Source organism: Erythrolamprus reginae, chromosome 1 (assembly GCF_031021105.1).
Source record: "Erythrolamprus reginae isolate rEryReg1 chromosome 1, rEryReg1.hap1, whole genome shotgun sequence".
Lineage (NCBI taxonomy): Eukaryota > Metazoa > Chordata > Lepidosauria > Squamata > Dipsadidae > Erythrolamprus > Erythrolamprus reginae.
In genome coordinates this window covers 11,291,091-11,315,466 of record NC_091950.1, presented here as the reverse complement: position 1 = coordinate 11,315,466, position 24,376 = coordinate 11,291,091, and the positions used below count along the sequence as shown (strand labels likewise).

Below are 24,376 nucleotides of genomic sequence, written 5' to 3'. Positions count from 1 at the left end.
TAAAACTACTATGTGCTCAGGGATATCTCAGTTACCCCATGCCTGGCAACAAAGGTGGGTCTTAAGTAATTGGGGGCCGTTCTAATCTCCGAGGGGGGGTTGATTCCAGAGGGTTGGGGCCATCCCAGAGAAGGCTCTTCCCCTGGGGCCCGCCAGACGGCATTGCTTGGTTGACAGGACCCAGAAAAGGCCAACTCTGTGGGACCTTATCGTTCGCTGGGATTCGTGCAGCAGAAGGTGGTTCCGAAGGTATTCTGGTCCGATGCCATGTAGGGCTTTATAGGTCATTACCAACTTTAATATTTCTCCCTATGGGGGTCTTTGGTACTCACTGAGCTTGGTTGTTTTCTTGCAAACTTCTCATTACCCTACTAGGTAGCGTCAACAGTGCTGGAAGAGAGAGCGGAGTTGGAGGCCGGCTGCGGGGTCCTTGATGCTCTCGGAGCTTGGTTGCTTTTTAAAAATCTAGTCCTTGGTTTATGTGCATCTCAACCCAAGGCAAAATCATGTAGCTGCTTAGACTATCTCTAAATCTCTCCGTCCTTCAGAAAATGTTTGCTGTTTTGTCCACCGTAATCCCCTAGGCAAGGGGCGAGGTGATTCAGTTTGTGTTACGCGTGGTGAGGTTTGGCTGTGAAAATGTTTGCCATATTTAATCAGCAGGGGGTTAGATCATTTATGACTCTCTTTCTCTTCCACTGACCTTCAAAATACAACTCGGCCTTAAAATAAAGAGAGGGTTTCAGCCACAGGAGCTCTTTTCCTTTCCTTTTTTTGATTTGGGTTCCTTTAGTTGTATAGTTCCTCGTCATCATAGGTTGTGTAGTTTGGGCCCGGTTTTTTCAACGTGGACGTTTTGTTTTGTTTTGTTTTTAAAACCCCCTGAGAAATAATAATAATAATAATAATAATAATAATAATAATAATAATAAAAATTTATTGGATTTGTATGCCGCCCCTCTCCGCAGACTCGGGGCGGCTAACAACAATAATAAACACAACATGTACAATCCAATAATAAAAAACAACTAAAAACCCCTATTATAAAACCAAACATACACACAAACATACCATGCATAACTTGTAATGGCCTAGGAGGAAGAGCTATCTCAACTCCCCCATGCCTGGTGGTATAAATGAGTCTTGAGTAGTTTATGAAAGACAGGGAGGATGGGGGCAATTCTAATCTCCGGGGGGAGTTGGTTCCAGAGGGCCGGGGCCGCCACAGAGAAGGCTCTTCCCCTGGGGCCCGCCAAACGACATTGTTTAGTCGACGGGACCCGGAGAAGGCCAACTCTGTGGGACCTTATCGGTCGCTGGGATTCGTGCGGTAGCAGGCGGTTCCGGAGGTTATCTGGTCCATTGCCAAGTAGGGCTTTAATAAAAACCTCTCCCAAAATTTCTTACACAGCTTTTGAGGCATTTTGAAAAGGCTACTTTTCTTGGAGATGTTGAAATCAAGCTGGCATTCCCTGGAATCTTGGAGGGGAATTTTCAAGCAGGATTTTATAGCTGTCCCTGAAGATTATTTTGAGTTGAAGATTTGAGTTTCTTCCCCCCCCCCCGAGTCAACCTCTGGGGGGCAGTTTGAATACACCTTCCCTCCTTCGGTATTGATTTTGCTTCCCTGTGAGTTGGACGTTCCTTTTTCAGAACATAGAACCAGTCTGCTAAAAAGGGACCTAAAGAGGTCTTCTAGTCCAACCCCTTATGCCAGCAGTCCCCAATCTTTCCAGCTGCCCAGCTTGGGGTGTGTGAGTGTGAGTGTGTGTGTGTGTGTGTGAGGAGCTAGCTCCCGCACAGGTCCGTTTGTCAGGGTGTCCAGCAAACTGGAGAGATCAGCGGCTCGGGAAATATCAGGGAATTATCAGGGAATTCATGAAAAAACGGAATAAATCGGGGGGGGGGGGGGAAACAAACTATTAAAATGTTTAAAAGTCAGGGGAAAATCATATTAAAAAAAGCAATGGATTGCGCTGCCTGGCAGAGTCAAGCAAAAATGACTATAACTTGCTTCCGCCGCTACGGATATTTCTCCACGGCTTAGCCGCTTGGTATGACGTCATCTATGGCCGCACATTAACTAGATCACAAGTTACAGGGGAATGTCAGGGAAATATCAGGGAATTTCAAAATGCTTCCCCCCTGGACATCCTTCTTTTTGTAATGTGGTGTCCACACCTGGATGCATTTATTCCAGGTGTGGCCTTACCAAGACTTTGTGGCCTTTGAGCCTCGGCAGTGCAGTGGTTAGAGTACAGTACTGCAAGCGACTTCTGCTGAAATAGCTGCCAGCCGTTTGGCAGATCGAATCTCAGTAGGCTCAAGGTTGACTCAGCCATCCATTCTTCCAAGGTCCGTAAAATGAGGACCCAGATTGTTGGGGGCAAGAGGCTGACTCTGTAAGCCGCTTAGAGAGGGCTGCAAAGCACTGTGAAGTGATATATGTCTAAATTCTGTTGCTAAATGCTATTGCTTTATGTATGTCTGTATGTATGATTGGTTTCTTAAATTAGGCACGAATCCCAGCAACCAATAAGGTTCCACAGAGTTGGCCTTCTCCGGGTCCCGTCGACTAAACAATGTCGTTTGGCGGGCCCCAGGGGAAGAGCCTTCTCTGTGGCGGCCACCGCCCTCTGGAACCAACTCCCCCCGGAGGTTAGAACTGCCCCCACCCTCCCTGTCTTTCGTAAACTACTCAAGACTCATTTATACCGCCAGGCATGGGGGAGTTGAGATAGCTCTTCCTCCTAGGCCATTACAAATTATGCATGGTATGTTTGTGTGTATGTTTGGTTTTATAATAGGGGTTTTTAGTTGTTTTTTATTATTGGATTGTACATGTTGTGTTTATTATTGTTGTTAGCCGCCCCGAGTCTGCGGAAAAGGGGGGGGCATACAAATCTAATAAATTATTATTATTATTATTATTATTATTATTATTATTATTATTATTATTAATTTAACTTAAACTTGAATATTAGATTTGTTTATATTGTCTTATTATTGTTGTTAGCCGTCCCGAGTCTACGGAGAGGGGCGGCATACAAATCTAAGAAAGAAAGAAAGAAAGAAAGAAAGAAAGAAAGAAAGAAAGAAAGAAAGAAAGAAAGAAAGATTCTTCCGTTCCTCTCTTCTCCTTCTCCGTTATTTCCTGCTCTTTTTCCCTCCTAGTTCTTTGACCAGTTCTGGAGGAAGGCTGAAGATGACAGCGGTGGATGCTCTGTCCGACAGCGCGGAGGCAGTCGAGATGGAGGACGCCTCCACGTCCCAGTTCCAGGTGGAGAAACACTCGTGGGAGGGGCTGCGTGACATCATTCACGGCAGCCGGAAGTACACGGGAATGATCGTGAATAAGGCCCCCCACGACTTCCAGTTCGTCCGTAAAACAGAAGAATCGAGCCCTCACTCCCACCGGCTGTATTACCTGGGTATGACCTCACGTTGGTTGGCAGGGCTCAGAAGCCATTAAAAATAATGGTGCTAACGGCTGGGTGTCAAAGTCAAGCTGTTCAGGCTGGATTTGGCCATTTCATTCTCCAAAGAGAGGATGTTTCATAGAGCAAGGGCCACTACGGGATTAGAATTCTGAACCAGCTTTAGAGAGAGATTGGGTGTATGAGGACAGTCAGCTTTTTACCCCTTCCTTCCTTCCTTCCTTCCTTCCTTCCTTCCTTCCTTCCTTCCTTCCTTCCTTCCTTCTTTCCTTGCTTTTACCTCTTTCCTTCCTTTCATCCATCTTTCCTCCACCTTCTCCTCCTCCTTGTCCCCTTGCCCTTCCTTCCTTCTCCCTCTTTCCTTCCTTCCTTTCATCCACCTTCTCCTCCTTGTCCCCTTGCCTTCGCCCCTCCCTCCCTTCCTTCCTTCTCCTGTTCCTCCTCCTTGTCCCCTTGCCCTCCCTCCCCTTTTACCTTCCTTCCTACTCCTTTGGAGCCGCTCCGAGTCCTCGGAGAGAGGCGGCATACAAATCTAATTAATAATAATAATAATTATTATTAATTATTATTATTATTATTATTATTATTCCTCCTCCTCTTCCTTATCCCCTTGCCCTCTCTCTCCATGACTTCCTTCCTTCCTTTTACCTCTTTCCTTCCTTCCTTTCATCCATCTTTCCTCCACCTTCTTCTCCTCCTCGTCCCCTTGCCTTCCCTCCCTCCCTCCCTCCCTTCCTTCCTTCCTTCCTTCCTTCCTTCTCCTATTCCTCCTCCTTGTCCCTTTGCCCTCCCTCCCTCCCTCCCTCCTTCCTTCCCTTTTACCTTCCTTCCTACTCCTTTGGAGCTGCTCCGAGTCCTCGGAGAGAGGCGGCATACAAATCTAATAAATAATAATAATAATAATAATAATTATTATTATTATTATTATTATTCCTCCTCTCCCTTGTCCCCTTGCCCTCCCTCTCCATGACTTCTTTCCTTCCTTCCTTCCTTCCTTCCCTCCTTCTTTCTTTCCTTCCACCTCCAACATGCCTCTCCTCCTTCCGCCATTTCTCTCTTTTCACTGTTATATACATTTCCTATATGTGCGTCTTCTGCTTCAAAAACAATCTTTCTCTTAAGACCAGGCTGCCCTTAGGCTACCAGTTATAATCTCTTCCATTTATTTTCAGCCATTTATTTGTTTGTTTGTTTGTTTATATCATTTTTGCAAATAAACAGCGAGCTTAATGATTCATCCTCGTCCTGCTATTTTCCCCCGCAACGGCCATGCAATGCAAGTTGGGCTGAGAAAGGCAGAGATGACCCACTCAGTTGGCTTTCATGCCTAAGGCAGGACTAGAACTCACCATCTCCAGGTGGATTGGCCCAAAGTCACCCAGCTGACTTTCATGCCTAAAGTGGGGTTAGAACTTTAGAAGAAGGGGGTTGGACTAGAAGACCTCCAAGGTCCCTTCCAACTCTGTTCTTGTTCTTGTATCTTCTCCTGGTGATTGTCCCCAAACTCATCTAGCCAGCTTTCATGGCTAAGGCGGGACTAGAACACAAAGCCTTAACAGATTGTGTCTCTATTTGGTCAACAGAATTTAAAGAGAAAAACGAGAATGTTTAAATTTCTCAGAGAAATTACAAAGAGCCAGGAATTGGCTGACTTCTCATTTATGGCTCTGATCTTCCTCTACAGGAATGCCGTACGGAAGCCGAGAAAATTCTCTCCTTTACTCAGAGATTCCCAAAAAGGTACGGAAGGAAGCCCTCCTGCTGTTGTCGTGGAAACAGATGCTGGATCATTTCCAGGTGAGAACACCTGCGCGCCTGGCCCTTGGATGTTTCAGCCAAATCAGGACTTGGGACCCAGGTAGTCCTTGCTTAACGACCACTTTGGGGATCCGCCACTCTGTTGCTTAAAAACATAGTCATTAAACAAGGTATCACGTGACTGTCTCAGACTTTTTCCCATGGTCATTAAGCAAAACATCAGCTTCTCCATTGAGTCTGCTTAGCAGAAGCTGCTTGACAAGCATGCAAAGAGAGATCACGTGACTGCGTGAAAATTTACTTTTCTAGCTTTGGCCGCTAAATAGTATCATCGTTAAGTGAGGATTACCTGTGCGCTCCTTTCCTTAAAGCAGTGTTTCTCAATTATTTTCTCTTACACCCCCCTCCCTAGGAAGAAGGAAACATTTTGCACATTCCCACAACTCTCCACTGGGATGATTGTTTGCAATACAGTATTCAGCACATTTTCACTGAAAAACTCAAGCGGCTTATCAGCCTGATTGGGGTGCAATGTGTTTAAGTGATGCCTTAATTCATGCTTCTTTGCTGCAAACATTTTTAGACACAATAAACATACTGATCTTTCATGGTTTCCCACCGTAGTCACAGTGAAGCCAAGTGCTACATTTGCTTTGTCATAGAAACATAGAAACATAGAAGTCTGACAGCAGAAAAAGACCTCATGCTCCATCTAGTCTGCCCTTATACTATTTTCTGTATTTTATCTTAGGATGGATCTATGTTTATCCCAGGGATGTCATATTTCCTTGTCTTAGCTTTTGGGAGATTTGTTTGTCTGATTATCTCTGTCTCTCTCCACCTTTCTTTTTATCCCTGTTAAATATTTTTCCATTGTATCTCTTAAGGGTTTTAAGATATTTGAGAAATATTGCCTTAAAGAAAACCACATTTTTTTGGTGTGTGTGGCCACTAAATTCACATTTTTTTTCATCCCATCAGTTCTTTCCGATCTTGCCCAGGCAGCGACTTGGGACGGTTGCTAAATAGGACCATCATTAAGTGAGGACTATCTGTATTTACTTAAAAGAGAAATACATTTATTGCTTGGGCCCCTCTAAATCCACACCAGAGCCCCATTCCTTCGTCCCACTAATTCCCCTTTGATTCAGGAAACAGCTTGGAATGGTCACTAAGCAGGACCGTCGTTAAGTCAGGACTTCCTGTATTCTCCTTTATATAAAGGGAAATGCATTTATCTCTTGGGCCCTTCTGGATTCCCACCTGAGCTCCATTCCTTCAGCCCGCCGGTTCTTTCCCTCTCCCCCAGGCAACAACTTGGAAAAGACGCTAGGCAGGACCGCCGCGAAGCGAGGACTAACCTGTAATGTCCATTGTTTAAAAGGGAAAGGTTTTAATTTCTTGTCTCCTTCCGAATCCCCGCCTGGGCTCCGTTCCTTCATCCCGCCGGTTCTTTCTCTCTTCCCCAGGCGACTCCGCACCACGGGATGTACTCCAGGGAGGAAGAGTTGCTGAGGGAGCGGAAACGTCTCGGGGTCTTCGGGATCACCTCCTACGACTTCCACCGAGAGAGCGGCCTCTTCCTCTTCCAGGCCAGCAACAGCCTCTTCTACTGTCGAGACGGAGGCCAAAATGGCTTCATGGTGAGCGTTTCTTCCGGCCAGACAATCCCTTCCTTAGAGGTCTTAGACTTATGGGCTGCTTCACGGTGGTTTATAGCCCTCACTCTCTCTAAGTCAGTGTTTCCCAACCTTGGCAAGTTGAAGATATCTGGACTTCAACTCCCAGAATTCCCCAGCCAGCATTCGCTGGCTGGGGAATTCTGGGAGTTGAAGTCCAGATATCTTCAACTTGCCAAGGTTGGGAAACACTGCTCTAAGCAGTTTACAGAGCCAGCATATTTGCCCCCAACAATCTGGCTCCTCATTTTACCGACCTCGGAAGGGTAGAAAGCTGAGTCAACTTTGAGCTACTCAGTATCGAACTCCCGGCAGTCGGCAGAGTTAGCCGGCAATGCGGCATCCTAACCACAGCTGCACCACCACAGAGAGAAAGAGAGAGAGAGAGGAGAGAGAGAGAAGTTGTAGATAGACAGAAAGTGGATAGATGATAGATAAACAATAGGTAGGTGTTTGGGTGGGTGGGTCGATGGATGGATGGATGGATAGACAGACAGAGAGACAGACAGACAGACAGACAGACAGACAGACAGACAGACAGACAGACAGACAGACAGATAGATAGATAGATAGATAGATAGATAGATAGATAATCTTGATAGACTATCTACCTACCTACCTACCTACCATCCATCATATATCAATCATGGGCTTCCCTAAATATGCCCATGTCACACCAACACTCCGCAGTCTGCATTGGTTGCCGATCAATTTCCGGTCACAATTCAAAGTATTGGTTATGACCTATAAAGCCCTTCATGGCATCGGACCAGAATATCTCCGGGACCGCCTTCTGCCGCATGAATCCCAGCGACCGGTTAGGTCCCACAGAGTTGGCCTTCTCTGGGTCCCGTCGACTAAGCAATGTCGTTTGGCGGGACCCAGGAGAAGAGCCTTCTCTGTGGCGGCCCCGACCCTCTGGAACCAGTTCCCCACAGATATCAGAGTTGCCCCCACCCTCCTTGCCTTTCGCAAGCTCCTTAAAACCCACCTCTGCCGTCAGGCATGGGGGAATTGAAATTTCCCTTCCCCCTAGGCTTATAGAATTTATACATGGTATGCTTGTATGTATGAGTGGTTCTTTAAATTGGGGTTTTTAGATTGTTTTTAATATGAGATTTGTTCACATTGTCTTTTTATACGGTTGTTAGCCGCCCCAGTCTTCAGAGAGGGGCAGCATACAAATCTAATAAATACAAGTACAAATACAAATATCTATTTATGATGGGTGGCAGGTGAGTAGATAGACAGACAGACAGGCAGGCAAGTGATAGATAAATGATAAGATAGATGATAGATAAATGACAGACAGACAGATAAATGATAGATAAATGGTAGATAGGTGTATGGATGATAGATAAATGTATGTAGGTGGGTGGGGTGGAGAAATGGTAGCAATACCATTTGTGCTTATATACCGCTTCACAATGCTTTGCAGTCTTCCCAAAGCAGTTTACAGAGTCAGCATATTTGCCTGCAACAATCTGGGTCCTCATTTTACCGACCTCGGAAGGGTAGAAAGCTGAGTCAACTTTGAGCTGCTCAGGATCGAACTCCTGGCAGTCGGCAGAGTTGGCCTGCAATGCTGCATTCTAACCACTGCTGCGCCACCACAGCTCTTGAAAATCTTATCGAAAAGTGCCCAAATGTTGAGCATTGTAAGCCTCGGTGGTGCAGTGGTTAGAGTGCAGGACTGCAAACTACTTCTGCTGACCGCCAGCTGCTGTTAGTTTGGCAGATCGAATCTCAGTAGGCTCAGGTTTGATTCAGCTTTCCATCCTTCTGAGGTCGGAAAAATATGAGGACCCAGATTGTTGAGGGCAATAGGCTGATTCTGTAAACCACTTAGAGAGGGTTTCTTTAAAAGAAAACCAAATTAAGATGTTTTATAGGTGGCATCTCCCGCCAAACAGAATCGCCAAAATGTCCCCAAATATATCCCCAAAATGTTGGAAATGTAAAAAGGAAATAGGTTCTTATTACCATCAATGGTGGACCTGTAATAAAGTTAAGATATATTGGAAAACGATAGAAAAAATGTCGAAAGAGATTGTACTACAAGAAATAGAAAAAACCCCAGAATTTTATTTGTTAGGCATAACCAAGCGGAAATATAAAAAAAGATATTTTTTATTTAGTTGTTCATATTTTAACAGCGGCCAGGATAGTTTATGTACAAAATTGGAAGGGGGAAAATATCCCCCAAAAAGAAGATGTAATAAATAAAATCTTAGACTGTGCTGAGATGGATATGATGTCGAGAAGGCTGAATGACGAAGAAGAATCTGAATTTTATACTGTTTGGAATAAAGTTTATAAGTGTCTAGATAAAAATAAAAATTAAATGTTATGAGAAATGTATGAATATATTAAAATGACTTTATATATTTTTCTTTTTTATTAACTTAATTTTATGTTACTAAAACGTTTGAACAAAATTCTTCTTTTCATCTAGATTAATATGTTGACTTAATGAATTCAGAATATATTCCTTTTCTGTATTAAAAATTAACTTCTAAGACGAGAGGGGCAATTGTAACCCCTACTGTGTGTTAAATGTTTGTACGTTTGTGTGTGATTTTTATGAAAATTAATAAAGTTTTATAAAAAAAATAAATAGAGAGGGCTGTAAAAGCACTGGTCATAAGCCACTTTTTTTCACTTAACATCCAGGGGGGCGAGGGGGGTGTTTGCCCAGGTTCGCCTGGTGCACCAGTTGCGGCCCTATTTGGACCAGGAGTCACTGCTCACAGTCACTCATGCCCTCATCACCTCGAGGTTCGACTACTGTAATGCTCTCTACATGGGGCTACCTTTGAAGAGTGTTCGGAAACTTCAGATCGTGCAGAATGCAGCTGCGAGAGCAGTCATGGGCTTCCCCAGGTATGCCCATGTTACTCCAACACTCCGCAGTCTGCATTGGTTGCCGATCAATTTCCGGTCACAATTCAAAGTGTTGGTTATGACCTATAAAGCCCTTCATGGCATCGGACCAGAATATCTCCGAGACCGCCTTCTGCCGCATGAATCCCAGCGACCGATTAGATCCCACAGAGTGGGCCTTCTCCGGGTCCCATCGACTAAACAATGTCGTTTGGTGGGTCCCAGGGGGAGAGCCTTCTCTGTGGCGGCCCCGACTCTATGGAACCAGCTCCCCCCAGAGATTAGAACTGCCCCTACCCTCCTTGCCTTTCGTAAACTCCTCAAAACCCACCTTTGTCGTCAGGCATGGGGGAACTGAGATATCTCCCCCGGGCCTATACAATTTATGTATGGTATGTTTGTACGTATGTCTGCTTAATAATGGGTTTTTTTAAATATTTTAAATTGTAAATTATTAGATTTGTTATGAACTGTTTTATTGTGTTGTGAGCCGCCCCTAGTCTACGGAGATGGCGGCATACAAATCTAATAAATAATAATAATTAATAATAATAATAATAATAATAAACAAATGGTTGTAAATTCAGGAGTATCCATAAATGGTCAATTAAAAAAGGTCACTTTCTTCGGCTGCAGATCTCTCCTATGAAGCCACTGGAAATCCAGACGCAATGCTCGGGGCCCAGGATGGACCCCAAAATCTGCTCAGCAGACCCTTCCTTCTTCTCCTTCATCAACAACAATGACCTGTGGGTGGCGAACATCGAGACGGGGGAAGAGCGGCGCCTGACTTTCTGCCAGAAAGGTAACGCTGCCCGGGCCTTGGCCGGAGGTTCCCTCGCAGGGATGGCGACACAGGCTTTGGTTTCAGGGCGCGGATGCACAGAAATAGCTCGCGCTGGATGGCGCCTGGTTTCTCTGAAGCCTTGCGGGGATTGTTCCATACATTTAGAAAACGTATACAGTAGTACCTCTAGATAGGAGCTGCTCCACATGCGAGTATTTCAAGTTACGAGCTGCGACGCGAGCAAAATTTCTGTTCGACACCCGAGCTCAAATTCGGGATACGAGCCGAGCGTCCACTAGGTGGCGCAAGAATTCCATTTTTTCCAGTTATCTCCGTGCAAAAAGCCAAATCTAAATGCATTTGTTCGAGATACGAGACGATCGACATACGAGGTCGGCTCTGGCACGAATTAAACTCGTATGTCGAGGTACCACTGTATATATAAAACTATATATAACAATTTATAAGAAACAATATAAGTACCCCCATAATATAAAAGTGCCAGTTTTGTCTAGTGGTTAAAGCACCAGACTAGAAAAAGGAGCAAGTGAGTTCTAGTACTGTCTTAAGCATGAAGTCCAGCTGGGTGACTTTGGGCCAATCACCAGAAGATGGTGAGATTTAGTCCCGCCTTGTTAGGCGGGTTGGGCTGAGACAAGGGACTGGTCTATAATCACCCAGCCAGCTTTCATAACTAAGGCAGGACTAGAACTCACTATCTCCTAGTGATTGGCCCAGTCACCCAGCCCGATTTCATGTCTAAGGTGGGACTAGAATCCAGCTGGGTGACTTTGGGCCAATCACACGAAGACAGTGAATTCTAGTCCCGCCTTAGCTAGGAAAGCTGGCTGGGTGACTTTGGACTAATCACACGAAGAAAGTGAATTCTAGTCCTGCCTTAGTTAGGAAAGCTGGCTGGGTGACTTTGGGCCAATCACCAGGAGACAGTGAATTCTAGTCCCGCCTTAGTTAGGGAAGCTGGCTGGGTGACTTTGAGTCAATCACCAGGAGATGGTGAATGCTGCCTGTAGGAGGCAACCATATTTGGCTAATTTAACTTAGATGAGAGTTTTAGACACTTGATACAAGGAGACTCGAAAATTGGTTGTTTTGGTGTGTCCCCCCTCCAGGTTTATCGAGCGTGTTAGACGATCCCAAGTCGGCTGGTGTGGCCACTTTCGTCATCCAGGAAGAATTTGATCGCTTTACAGGGTACTGGTGGTGTCCAACGTCTTGCCAAGAAGGTACGTGGTCCAGACTGTCCTTCTCCAAGTACAGCAGAACAACTGGACACAAGGACAGTCTCCCCGACCCCATGCAACCACTCTGCTAAACAACTACCCTATTTTTCAGAGTATAAGACGCACAATTTTACCCCCCAAAAGTGGGTGAAAACTTGGATGGGTCTTATACACTGAATGTAGCCCCACTTAGCCACCCGCGCCCTTTGGCCTCTGCCTCCCAGCAATTTTACCTCCTTGCAGCAAAAGCAGTTCTGAGCCTGTTAAGCCAAGCAACTGAGTACCAGCTTCCCGACCCCTCAGCTGAGCGAGTTTGCAGGCAGGCCATGTGCTAAACTGAAAGTGAAACTAGCTTCAAGTGGGCAAATTGCTGGGAGGGAGAGGCAGATTTTTATTTTCTGTTGAACCGGAAGTCAATAACTATAAATTTATTTTATTTATTTATTAGTTGGACTTGTATGCCGCCCCTCTCCGAAGACTCGGGGCGGCTCACAACAAGTAAAAACAGTCACAACAATCCAATTAATTAAAATATTTAACGATTTAAGAAAAACCCCATGTAATAGTAAACACACACACAAGCATACCATGTATAAATTAACATGCCCAAGGGAGATGTTTAGTTTCCCCATGCCTGACGGCAAAGGTGAGTCTTAAGGAGTTTTCGGAAGGCAGGAAGAGTAGGGGCAGTTCTAATCTCCGGGGGGAGTTGGTTCCAGAGAGCCGGCGCCGCCACAGAGAAGGCTCTTCCCCTGGGACCCGCCAACCGGCATTGTTTAGTTGACGGGACCCGGAGAAGGCCCACTCTGTAGGACCTAATCGGTCGCTGGGATTCGTGCGGCAGGAGGCGGTCTCGGAGATATTCTGGTCCGATGTCATGAAGGGCTTTAAAGGTCATAACCAACACTTTGAATTGTGACTGGAAATTGATCGGCAGCCAATGCAGACTGCGGAGTGATGGTGAAACATGGGCGTACCTAGGTAAGCCCATGACTGCTCTCGCAGCTGCATTCTGCACGATCTGAAGTTTCCGAACACTTTTCAAAGGTAGCCCCATGTAGAGAGCATTACAGTAGCCGAACCTCGAGGTGATGAGGGCATGAGTGACTGTGAGCAATGAGTCCCGGTCCAGATAGGGCCGCAACTGGTGCACCAGGCGAACCTGGGCAAACGCCCCCCTCGCCACAGCTGAAAGATGGTTTTCTAATGTGAGCTGTGGATCGAGGAGGACGCCCAAGTTGCGGACCCTCTCTGAGGGGGTCAATAATTCCCCCCCCCCAGGGTAATGGACGGACAGATGGAATTGTCCTTGGGAGGCAAAACCCACAGCCACTCCGTCTTATCCTGTCTGTAGAATATTCAAATTACTGTATTGGTCTTATTTTTTAAACGACTGCTTTCTATTTGCCCTGCTTTCCATTTAGGACCCGAAGGCTGGAAGACGTTGCGAATTCTGTACGAGGAAGTCGACGAATCCGATGTGGAGGTGATTCACGTGCCTTCACCAGCCCTGGAAGAACGGAAAACGGACACGTACCGGTATCCCAGAACAGGTCAGTTGGGGGATGGAAGGAGAAGAAAGTTATAGGTAGTCCTTACAGAACGTATGTCCATGTGCAGTCTGTATGTAGGCTGACATCTAGAACATAGAACAACAGTGCTGGAAGGGACCTTGGAGGTCTTCTAGTCCAACCCCCTGCTCAAGCAGGAGATCCCATGCCATTTCAGACAAAGGGCTGTCCAGTCTCTTCTTCAAAACCTCAGTGGTGGAGCACCCACAATTTCTGGAGGCAAGTTGTTCCACTGATTAATTTAATTTCAGTCTGGAGCCGCCACAGAGAAGGCCCTTCCCCTAGGACCCACCCAACGGCATTGCTTTGCTGACAGGACCTGGCCTTTGTGTGACCCTCACCAATTTGGAGTAATCTAACCATAGCTTTCCCATGGTGGGACGTGGTACCCTTAACTGAGCTCCACGAGGAGGGAAGAACATACAGTTAAGACATCATATCGTGCACCAGATAGGATTGTGGATAAAAATTGGATTTTCTACTTCGGGATTTGCACCATTGTAAGATGCAAAGAAATTAATCTACCATATTTTTTGGAGCCGCCAGAACATAGAGACGCATCATAGTTTTTGGGGAGGAAACTGGGGGGGGGGGGAATCTACAGCAAATTAATTTTATCCCCTGGGTAGGGCTTGGAAAACCCTTCTTTGAAGGGAGTAGCAGTGAAAACAAGACTGCAAAGACTTAGGGCTTGCAAAAAACCTATTCGGAGTAAGAATAAAAAAAATCCTGCAAGCTGGGAAGATTCTTATCATCTCCTTAGGGTTGAAAAAAACTTTTTTGGAGGGAATAGCAATGAAAACAAGAAGAGCAGGGAAGATTGTTAGTGCTTTGTTAGGGCTGGGGAAAAATAAGCTTAGAAAAAGCTACGTTCAGAGTATAAGACACGGCTAAATTTTCAGCCTCCTTTACGAGGGAAAAGGGTGCGTCTTATACTCCAAAAATACGGTAAGTGATTAGAACTGATTTTTTCCCCTTGGATGGGGGGACCTCCCCCTACCTAAATGCGGATGTCAAAGTTTCAAATCACTGTATTTTACAAACCTTTATTACATCTCCATTTCAGGCAGCAAAAACCCCAAAATCTCCTTAAAGCTGGCAGAGTTTCAAACTGACAGCCAAGGAAAGGTGAGTATTTTGGGCTCCGATGTGGAAGCTGTGATTTTTATACTGTATCTTAGGCCCCACTGGTCTTCTTCTTTTTTTCAACCAACACTTTAAAAACTAAGAGAGTAGGACAGAGAATCATAGAGTCACAGGGCTGGAAGGGACCTTGGAGGTCTTCTAGTCCAGGTCCTTAGCCAAGGCAGGAAGCCTTTTACACCATCCTGGATCAACAGTGGTCCAATCTTTTCTTTCAAAATCAGATGCAATGCAGCTAAACCCTCAATTTACAATCTTATTTATTTATTTTTTTATTTTATTTTATTTTATTTTATTTATTTATTTATTTATTTATTTATTTATTTATTTATTTATTTATTCGATTTGTATGCCGACCCTCTCCGTGGACTCGGGGCGGCTAACAACAGTGATAAAAACAGCATGCAGCAATCCAATAATAAAACAACTAAAAACCCTTATTATAAAACCAGACATACATACAGGCATACCATGCGTAAATTGTAAAGGCCTAGGGGGAAAGAGTATCTCAGTTCCCGCATGCCTGGCGGCAGAGGTGGGTTTTAAGGAGCTTACGGAAGGCGAGGAGGGTGGGGGCAATTCTGATCTCTGGGGGGAGTTGGTTCCAGAGGGCCGGGGCCGCCACAGAGAAGGCTCTTCCCCTGGGTCCCGCCAAACTACATTGTTTAGTTGACGGGACCCGGAGAAGGCCCACTCTGTGGGACCTAATCGGTCGCTGGGATTTTTGCGGCAGAAGGCGGTCCCGGAGATAATTTGCGCCCAGCATTTGTTAAGTGAGCTTTGCTCCATTTTACAACCTGTCTTGTCACAGTTGTTAAGTGAAGCACTGCAAAGGATAAGCCAGTAACCTGGTTCTAAAGTGAAATCTGATTTCCCAACTGACTTTGCTGGTCTGAATGTCGTAAAATGGGACCGTATGATCTCCCCTGGGATGCTGCAATGGTCATAAATATGAGTCATTTGCCAAGGGTCTGAATTTTGATCATGGGGAACGCGGCCACGGTCATGTGTGAAAAACACCCATCAGCCGCATTTTTTTCAGTGCCATTGAAATTTTGAACAAACTGTTGTAAATCGAGGATTACCTATATAGAATAGAATAGAATGTTATTGGCCAAGACGGGCTACAAGAATGGTGGAATTTTTATTTTTACGTGAAAGGACCTCCCTTTGCTTGCAGCGCCGCTGCGGTGTCCTTTCACGTAAAAATAAAAATAAATAAAAATTAAAAATCCATAAAAATAAAAAAACCGATGGGATTCCGGGGGCAGAGCTTTGGCGCCACGGACCGTTCGGGTTCGGGTTCGGCCGAACTTTGCGTGAAGTTCATTCGAACTTGCCGAACCCGAACACCGTTGCGTTCACCCATCACTACCACTGACAAAACCTTCTACAATTTATGAATGGTGCAGCTGTAGCTATGCTGCTTGTCCCTTTTTTAATGGCTTTTGGGGCATATTAATATTTTAATCTTGTATCCTGCCTTCTCCCTCCGCCTATTTCAGTGCATTTTAGGAAGAAAATTGGGGCTGTAACTCTGCTGGTGTCATGTAAAAATGGGAAAAAATACCCCAACAATGCCAAAACAACCTCACATCTCATTTGGTTAATTTCTTTGGGGAAATCTTCCATCCTGCTCTTTAAAAAAAAATAAAAATTAAACCGTTAAATAAAATTAACTCCCAACTATTCATTTGATGACAGTCGCTTTCTTCTCGATGTTCATTTTACTGCATTGGTTTTTCTTTCCGTGGTTAGAATTTATTCCTTTGCATCCCGCCTGTATTATTTTAATTGCGTCTGCTTTTAATTGTATATTTGTGTGCGAAGTAGTGATGGAGTTGGATGATAAAAAGCGGCGCCATAAAATTATAACCAAATAAAAACAATAGTGCCTTCATCATTGAAGGAATGAAAAGGAAGTTATTGTTTTAATTTTTTTTTGTCCAGATTAAGTAATTTGCTTGTAATTTGTCATTTAATTAAGTTGGATTTATAGAAGCTACTCAGTCCGTATTGTTTCTGCTTTGGTGATAACTTTCTTGGGAGAGACTCTCTCTGGTTTCAACCTCTCTCTTCTCTCCCCACCGAATACTTGCAGATCGTGCAGGCCAGCGACATGGAGCTGGTGCACCCCTTTGCCACCATGTTCCCCAATGTGGAGTATATTGCGCGAGCGGGTTGGACCCGAGATGGCAAATAGTAAGTATCTGTGTAGTTGAGACGGAGATCGTTAGCGTTTTGATCCGTAGCTGAGTGAGGGCTCCTCTGTGAGCTTGGTGGAGGTTTTTTGCAAATGTTTTATTATCTAAATAATATCTATCTTTATCATTGTTTTTTTTATATGCTGTAAGCCGCCCCGAGTCCTCGGAGAGGGGCAGCATATAAATCCAATTAAATAAATAAAGTAGGCTAATAAAAGGGGAAGCACTGGCGGTGTTACCTAGTTGGTAATGAATGAATGAAACATCTGTAAAAAACCATCAAGTTCAGAAAGCATCAAAGACCCGACAATCCTTGTTGTCTTCTTCCTTCTCTTCTTCCTCTTCTCCTTCCTCTTCCTCTCATCTCCATACCCCCTGCCGCCTTCTATCCCCTTCTACCACAGCTGACATTATTTAGTTGGGTAATGAGATATCTTTGAGAAAACCACGAAGCTCAAAAAACCGCCTGCTACCGCACAAATCCCAGCGACCAATAAGGTCCCACAGAGTTGGCCTTCTCCGGGTCCCATCGACTAAACAATGTCGTTTGGTTGGCCCCAGGGGAAAAGCCGCCTCTGTGGCGGCCCCGGCCCCCTGGAACCAACTCCCCCCGGAGATTAGAATTGCCCCCACCCTCCCTGTCTTTCGTAAACTACTCAAGACTCATTTATACCGCCAGGCATGGGGGAGTTGAGATATTCCTTCCCCCTAGGCCATTACAAGTTATGCATGGTATGTTTGTGTGTATGTTTGGTTTTATAATAACAGTTTTTAGTTGTTTTATTATTGGATTGTCACATGCTGTTTTTATCATTGTTGTTAGCCACCCCGAGTCTACAGAGAGGGGCGGCATACAAATCCAATAAATTATTATTATTATTAAAGATGACACAGTCCTTGTTGTCTTCTTCCTCCTCTTCTCTTTCGTCTTCCTCCCCTTCTTCCTGTTCTCCTTCCTCTCCTCTCATTAAGTGTTGTACCTTTTGATTCTTGACTAACTTTTCTTTTATGTACCCTGAGAGCATCTGCACCAAAGACAAATTCCTTTGGTGCAGATGCTCTCTCACACTTGGCCAATGAAGAATTCTGTTGTTCTGTTCTATTTTGTATTCTACTCTGTTCCTTATTTATAGTCTTTTCTATTCTATTCTGTCCTATTCTTCTTTATTCTTCTATTTTCTATTCTATTCTATTTTTTAGTCTATTCTATATTCTATTCTACTCTGTTCTATTTGATTTTCTATTCTATTCTTGACAAATGTTTCTTTTCCTTTATGTACACTGAGAGCATATGAAATTCCTTGTGTGTCCAATCACACTTGGCTAATAAAGAATTCTATTGGAATACTGTGTTCAGTTCTGGAGACCTCACCTACAAAAAGATATTGACAAAATTGAACGAGTCCAAAGATGGTCTACACGAATGGTGGAAGGTCTTAAGCATAAAACGTATCAGGAAAGACTTCATGAACTCAATCTGTATAGTCTGGAGGACAGAAGGAAAAGGGGGGACATGATCGAAACATTTAAATATGTTAAAGGGTTAAATAAGGTTCAGGAGGGAAGTGTTTTTAATAGGAAAGTGAACACAAGAACAAGGGGACACAATCTGAAGTTAGTTGGGAGAATGATCAAAGGCAACATGAGAAAATATTATTTTACTGAAAGAGTAGTAGATCCTTGGAACAAACTTCCAGCAGACGTGGTTGGTAAATCCACAGTAACTGAATTTAAACATGCCTGGGATAAACATATCCATTGTAAGATAAAATACAGGAAATAGTATAAGGGCAGACTAGATGGACCATGAGGTCTTTTTCTGCCGTCAGTCTTCTATGTTTCTATGTTTCTATCTGAAGTTAGTTGGGGGAAAGATCAAAAGCAACATGAGAAAATATTATTTTACTGAAAGAGTAGTAGATCCTTGGAACAAACTTCCAGCAGACGTGGTAGATAAATCCACAGTAACTGAATTTAAACATGCCTGGGATAAACATAGATCCCTCCTAAGATAAAATACAGGAAATAGTATAAGGGCAGACTAGATGGACCATGAGGTCTTTTTCTGCCGTCAGACTTCTATGTTTCTATGTTTCTATTCTATTTTCCATTTTATCCTATTCTATTCTCTTCCTCTTCCTTTCCATACACCCTGCCTCCTTATATCACTGAGGACGTTACCTAGTTGGGTAATGAGGCATCTGCAACAAAACCACCAAGCTCAGAGAGCACCAAGGACCCCTCATTTCAACCCTGAGCTACAAATATTCTCCTTTATCAACATTTGGGTGTCTCGATCATGGTTTACTGGCAACTGGGGCTGCTCTGTCCTGCCCTGCTCCAAAGCTGCCTGCCTTTTGCATTTCAGATGCTAATATACTGCTCAAAAAAATTAAAAGGAACAGTTAAAAAACAGAATATAACTCCAAGTAAATCAAACTTCTGTGAAATCAAACTGTCTGCTTAGGAAGCAACACTGATTGACAGTCAGTTTCACTGTTGTGTAAGTGGAATAGTTGTGCAACTGAAATATTCAATGAGAATATTTCATTCATTCAGATCTAGGATGTGTTGTTTGAGTGCTTCCTTCATTTTTTTGAGCAGTATATGAAAGATGTGGAACATTGCATTCTAAAAAATGGAACCAGCTCCCCCCAGAGATCAGAATTGCCCCCACCCTCCTCGCCTTTCGTAAGCTCCTTAAAATCCACCTCTGTCGTCAGGCATGGGGGAACTGAGATATCCTTTCCCCCTAGGCCTATACAATTTATGCATGGTATGTTTGTGTGTGTGTGCTTGTTTGGTTTTTAATAAGGGTTTTTTAAAGTTATTTTAAATATTAGATTTGTTATATGCTGTTTTTATTAGTGTTGTTAGCCGCCCCGAGTCTACGGTAGGTAGGTAGGTAGGTAGGTAGGTAGGTAGGTAGGTAGATAGATAGATAGATAGATAGATAGATAGATAGATAGATAGATAGATAGATAGATTAGAGCAGGGGTAGGCAAAGTTGGCTCTTCTGTGACCTGTGGACTTCAACTCCCAGAATTCATAGCATAGCACGATTGGCTCAGGAATTCTGGGAGTTGAAGTCCACAAGCCATAGAAGAGCCCACTTTGCCTACCCTTGGATTAGAGAGATTAGAGAGATATAGATAGATAGATAGATAGATAGATAGAGAGATAGATAGATTAGAGAGAGATAGATAGATTAGATAGATAGATAGATAGATAGATAGATAGATAGATTAGAGAGATTAGAGAGATAGAGAGATAGATAGATTAGATAGATAGGTAGATAGATAGATAGAGAGATAGATTAGATAGAGAGATAGATTAGATAGAGAGAGATAGAGAGATAGATTAGATAGATAGATAGATAGATAGATTAGAGAGAGAGAGAGAGAGATTAGATAGATAGATAGATAGATGATAGAGAGAGAGAGAGAGAGGATAGATAGATAGATAGATAGATAGATAGATAGATAGATAGATAGATTAGATTAGATTAGATTAGATTAGATTAGATAGATTGGATGGATGGATGGATGGATGGATGGACGGATGTGGAAAGCTGCGCCAGGGGAGTTTTGAGTTGTAAACTCTGAGTTCAGTTTATGGCAGGGGTCCTCAAACTTGGCAATTCTGAGACTTGTGGCCTTCAACCCCCAGAATTCTGCGAATTGGAATTCCACAAAATCTTCACAAGTTGCCACCTTTGGAGGCTCCCGTGGTTCACGGCGTTTCCTCGGCCGTGGCTGCTAAAGGTTCAGCCTGCAATTGCTGCCGTTAGCTTTTCCTACTCACAAACTTTCCTCCCTCTCTCCTGTGTAGTGCCTGGGCCATGTTCCTCGACAGACCTCAGCAGCTACTCCAACTAGTCCTCTTCCCTCCTGCCCTCTTCATCCCGGTACCGGAAAACGAGGAGCAGCGCCAGGAATTTGCCAAAGCCGTGCCCGAGGACACCCACCCCTTCATCGTCTACGAAGAAGTCACCAACGTCTGGATTAACGTAAGGCGGGCTCAGATATGGGGCCTTTTCCTCGCTGACAAACCCCTCTCCTCCCTCCCAGATTTTCTGACGCTCTCCATTCTCGTCTGCAAAAGATTTTCAGTCATCCAAGTCGAAGTTGTCCCAAAGGTGCTATTTCTTCCACCCCCAAGCATAGTTCCCTCTAAGCTGAGCAGTGAGCAATCGCTCACTTAAAAATCATCATCAACTCAGAGTTTTCCAAACCTGCCCAGAAGCCGAGAGGGAAAGAGTGAGAGGGAAGGAGAGAGAGAGGAAGAGAGAGAAACAGATAGAAAAAAGAGAGGAAGGAAAAGAGAAAGAAAAAGAATGGGAGTAAGGAAGAGAGAAAGAAAATCAAAATCTAGTTTGAAACTAGCTCAACTATTTAAGTGGCATTTTGATATTGATAGAGTTGCCCTATTATGAGCTCACTGTTATAGACACACAGTACAGTATTTTATTTTGAAATTCTCTGAGGCAAAACAGGGTGGGTTTTTTGTTTGTTTGTTTGTTTATTTATTTAATATTTCTGTGCCGCCCAGTCCCGAAGGGACTGCCGCTCAGACACTATACTTTTCCGCCCACCCCAAAAAAAAAATTAGAGGGAACACTGCCCCCAAGACGCAATTGAATCATAGAATCATAGAGTTGGAAGGGTCATCGGGTCCAATCCCCTGCTCAAAGCAGGATTCATCAAACCATCCCAGAAAGATGGCTGTCCAGTCTTTGTTTGAAGACCTCCAGTGAAGGCGAGCTCACCACCCCCTGTGGCAAACTGTTCCACCCTTACCGTTAGAAAGTTTTTTCTGATATCTAATCTAAATGATTTAGCTTTACTAGATAAATGGTCAAAGCAATGGAAACTGCAGTTTAATGTTTCCAAATGTAAAATAATGCACTTGGGGAAAAGGAATCCTCAATCTGAGTATTGCATTGGCAGTTCTGTGTTAGCAAAAACTTCAGAAGAGAAGGATTGAGGGGTAGTGATTTCTGACAGTCTCAAAATGGGTGAGCAGTGTGGTCGGGCGGTAGGAAAAGCAAGTAGGATGCTTGGCTGCATAGCTAGAGGTATAACAAGCAGGAAGAGGGAGATTGTGATCCCCTTATATAGAGTGCTGGTGTGACCCCATTTGGAATACTGTGTTTAGTTCTGGAGACCTCACCTACAAAAAGATATTGACAAAATTGAACGGGTCCAAAGACGGGCTACAAGAATGGTGGAAGGTCTTAAGCATAAAACGTACCAGGAAAGACTTCATGAACTCAATCTGTATAGTCTGGAGGACAGAAGGAGAAGGGGGGACATGATCGAAACATTTAAATATGTTAAAGGGTTAAATAAGGTTCAGGAGGGAAGTGTTTTTAATAAACACAAGAACAAGGGGACACATTCTGAAGTTAGTTGGGGGAAAGATCAAAAGCACCGTGAGAAAATATTATTTGACTGAAAGAGTAGTAGATCCTTGGGAACAAACTTCCAGCAGACGTGGTTGGTAAATCCACAGTAACTGAATTTAAACATGCCTGGGATAAACATAGTATCCATCCTAAGATAAAATACAGGAAATAGTATAAGGGCAGACTAGATGGACCATGAGGTCTTTTTCTGCCGTCAGTATTCTATGTTTCTATAATATATTCTTCACAATATCTTGCACCCAGCTCTTAGTATATTCTATAGTATCATGCACACAGCTCCTAGTATATTCTGTACATAATATTGCACACAGATCACAGATTATACTTAACCAGCATATATAAATAACAATAACCAGCATTACAATATAAGATGCAATACAGAATGTAATCATCAGAATGTAATCAGAGAGCAGCACAACCGTCTCTCTTATACAGTGGTGCCTCTACCTAAGAACGCCTCTACTTAAGAACTTTTCTAGATAAGAACTGAGTGTTCAAGATTTTTTTGCCTCCTCTTAAGAACCATTTTCTACTTAAGAACCCGAGTCCGGACAAAGGCCCAGCCAGTTTCCTGCCATTCCCCCTTTAATCCCGGCCATCTCGGGCTTTTCTGGGCTGCCAAAGGAGCCTTTCCGTGGCGCTTAAGGAGGCTTTGGCAGCCCAGAGCATATGGAGCGTTTTCCTTTCTCTGGGCGCTTGGACAGGGAATAAACCACTTCGCTATGGTGACTCCCTCGTGCTGGCTCCCCTACACCCGGCACGAGGTTGGTCCCCGGAGCATCTGGGCACGGAAAGGCAAAAGGGGGGCACTTTAAAGTTTTGGATTTTTTTGATTCCCCCTCTCCCTCACCTTCTTCCTTTGGCAGCGACTGTCCTCCTCCTCTTCTTCAACCTCCCACCAAAATTCTGAGCTTTTTATTTCTTTCCTAATGGGTTTGCACGCATTATTTGCTTTTACATTGATTCCTATGAGAAAAATTGCTTTTACTTACATTTTTTTCTACTTAAGAACCTGGTCACAGAACAAATTAAGTTCATAAGTAGAGGTACCACTGTATTACCAAATTGCAGCCCAGCCCATAATTACTGCCCAGCCCTTAAAACATAGAAACATAGATGTCTATCGGCAGAAAAAGACCTCATGATCCATCTAGTCTGCCCTTATACTATTTCTGTATTTTATCTTAGGATGGATCTATGTTTATCCCATGCATGTTTAAATTCAGTTACTGTGGATTTACCAACTACGTCTGCTGGAAGTTTGTTCCAAGCATCTACTACTCTTTCAGTAAAATAATATTTTCTCATGTTGCTTTTGATCTTTCCCCCAACTAACTTCAGATTGTGCCTCCTTGTTCTTGTGTCATTTTCCTATTAAAAACACTTCCCTCCTGGACCTTATTTAACCCTTTAACATAATTAAATCTTTTGATCATGTCCCCCCTTTTCCTTCTGCCCTCCAGACTATACAGATGGAGTTCATGAAGTCTTTCCTGATACGTTTTATGCTTAAGACCTTCCACCATTCTTGTAGTCCGTCTTTGGACCCGTTCAATTTTGTCAATACCTGTTCTTTCTTCCTAACACTCTATGCTGGCTTATCTTAATATATTGGAAACCCAATCGAAATGATACGTGGTAAATGACAATTTTTGTCTCCCCGGTAGATCCACGACATCTTCTACCCTTTCGCCCAGTCGGAGGAGAAAGACGACGAGCTGACCTTCCTCCGAGCGAACGAATGCAGGACGGGCTTCTGCCACCTGTACAGAGTCACAGCCATCCTGCAGCGCAAGATGTACGACTGGACTCAGCCGTACGTGCCTAGCAAAGGTGAGAGCCCCAAGCGCTTGGACCTTCCCCTTGTGTATAACTTTTGGGATATGGGAAGGACGGACATCCCGCCCTTTTCTAGCACTGGTGATGTTACCTAATTGGGTTATGAAACGTCTGGAAGAAAACTACCAAGCGCCGAGGACTCCACACTCCTCCTCCTCCTCGCTCCTTTCCCAAATCCCACTTTTTCTGGCCCTGATGAGCGCTGATCCCAGTCTTGAATATTTAATATACCATAAATATACCATACCTCCGGGACCCGCCTTCTGCCGCACGAATCCCAGCGGCCGATAAGGTCCCACAGAGTTGGCCTTCTCCGGGTCCCGTCAACTAAACAATGTCATCTGGCAGGCCCCAGGGGAAGAGCCCTTCTCTGTGGCGGCCCCGGCCCTCTGCAATCAACTCCCCC

General features: G+C 44.1%; 1 protein-coding gene across 7 annotated transcripts in view; it reads left to right on the top strand.

Moving 5' to 3' along the window:
• Positions 1-24,376, top strand: part of DPP9 (dipeptidyl peptidase 9) — a 53,539-nt gene that overhangs the window by 8,130 nt on the left and 21,033 nt on the right. For all 7 annotated transcript variants that reach the window (XM_070744334.1, XM_070744385.1, XM_070744343.1 and 4 more), the window contains 10 exons: positions 3,175-3,431; positions 5,122-5,234; positions 6,665-6,838; positions 10,394-10,562; positions 11,675-11,788; positions 13,210-13,338; positions 14,423-14,484; positions 16,601-16,701; positions 20,535-20,712; positions 23,799-23,964. In XM_070744334.1, the coding sequence (XP_070600435.1) occupies positions 3,175-3,431; positions 5,122-5,234; positions 6,665-6,838; positions 10,394-10,562; positions 11,675-11,788; positions 13,210-13,338; positions 14,423-14,484; positions 16,601-16,701; positions 20,535-20,712; positions 23,799-23,964 (1,463 nt within the window). The remainder of the gene's footprint in view (positions 1-3,174; positions 3,432-5,121; positions 5,235-6,664; positions 6,839-10,393; positions 10,563-11,674; positions 11,789-13,209; positions 13,339-14,422; positions 14,485-16,600; positions 16,702-20,534; positions 20,713-23,798; positions 23,965-24,376) is intronic.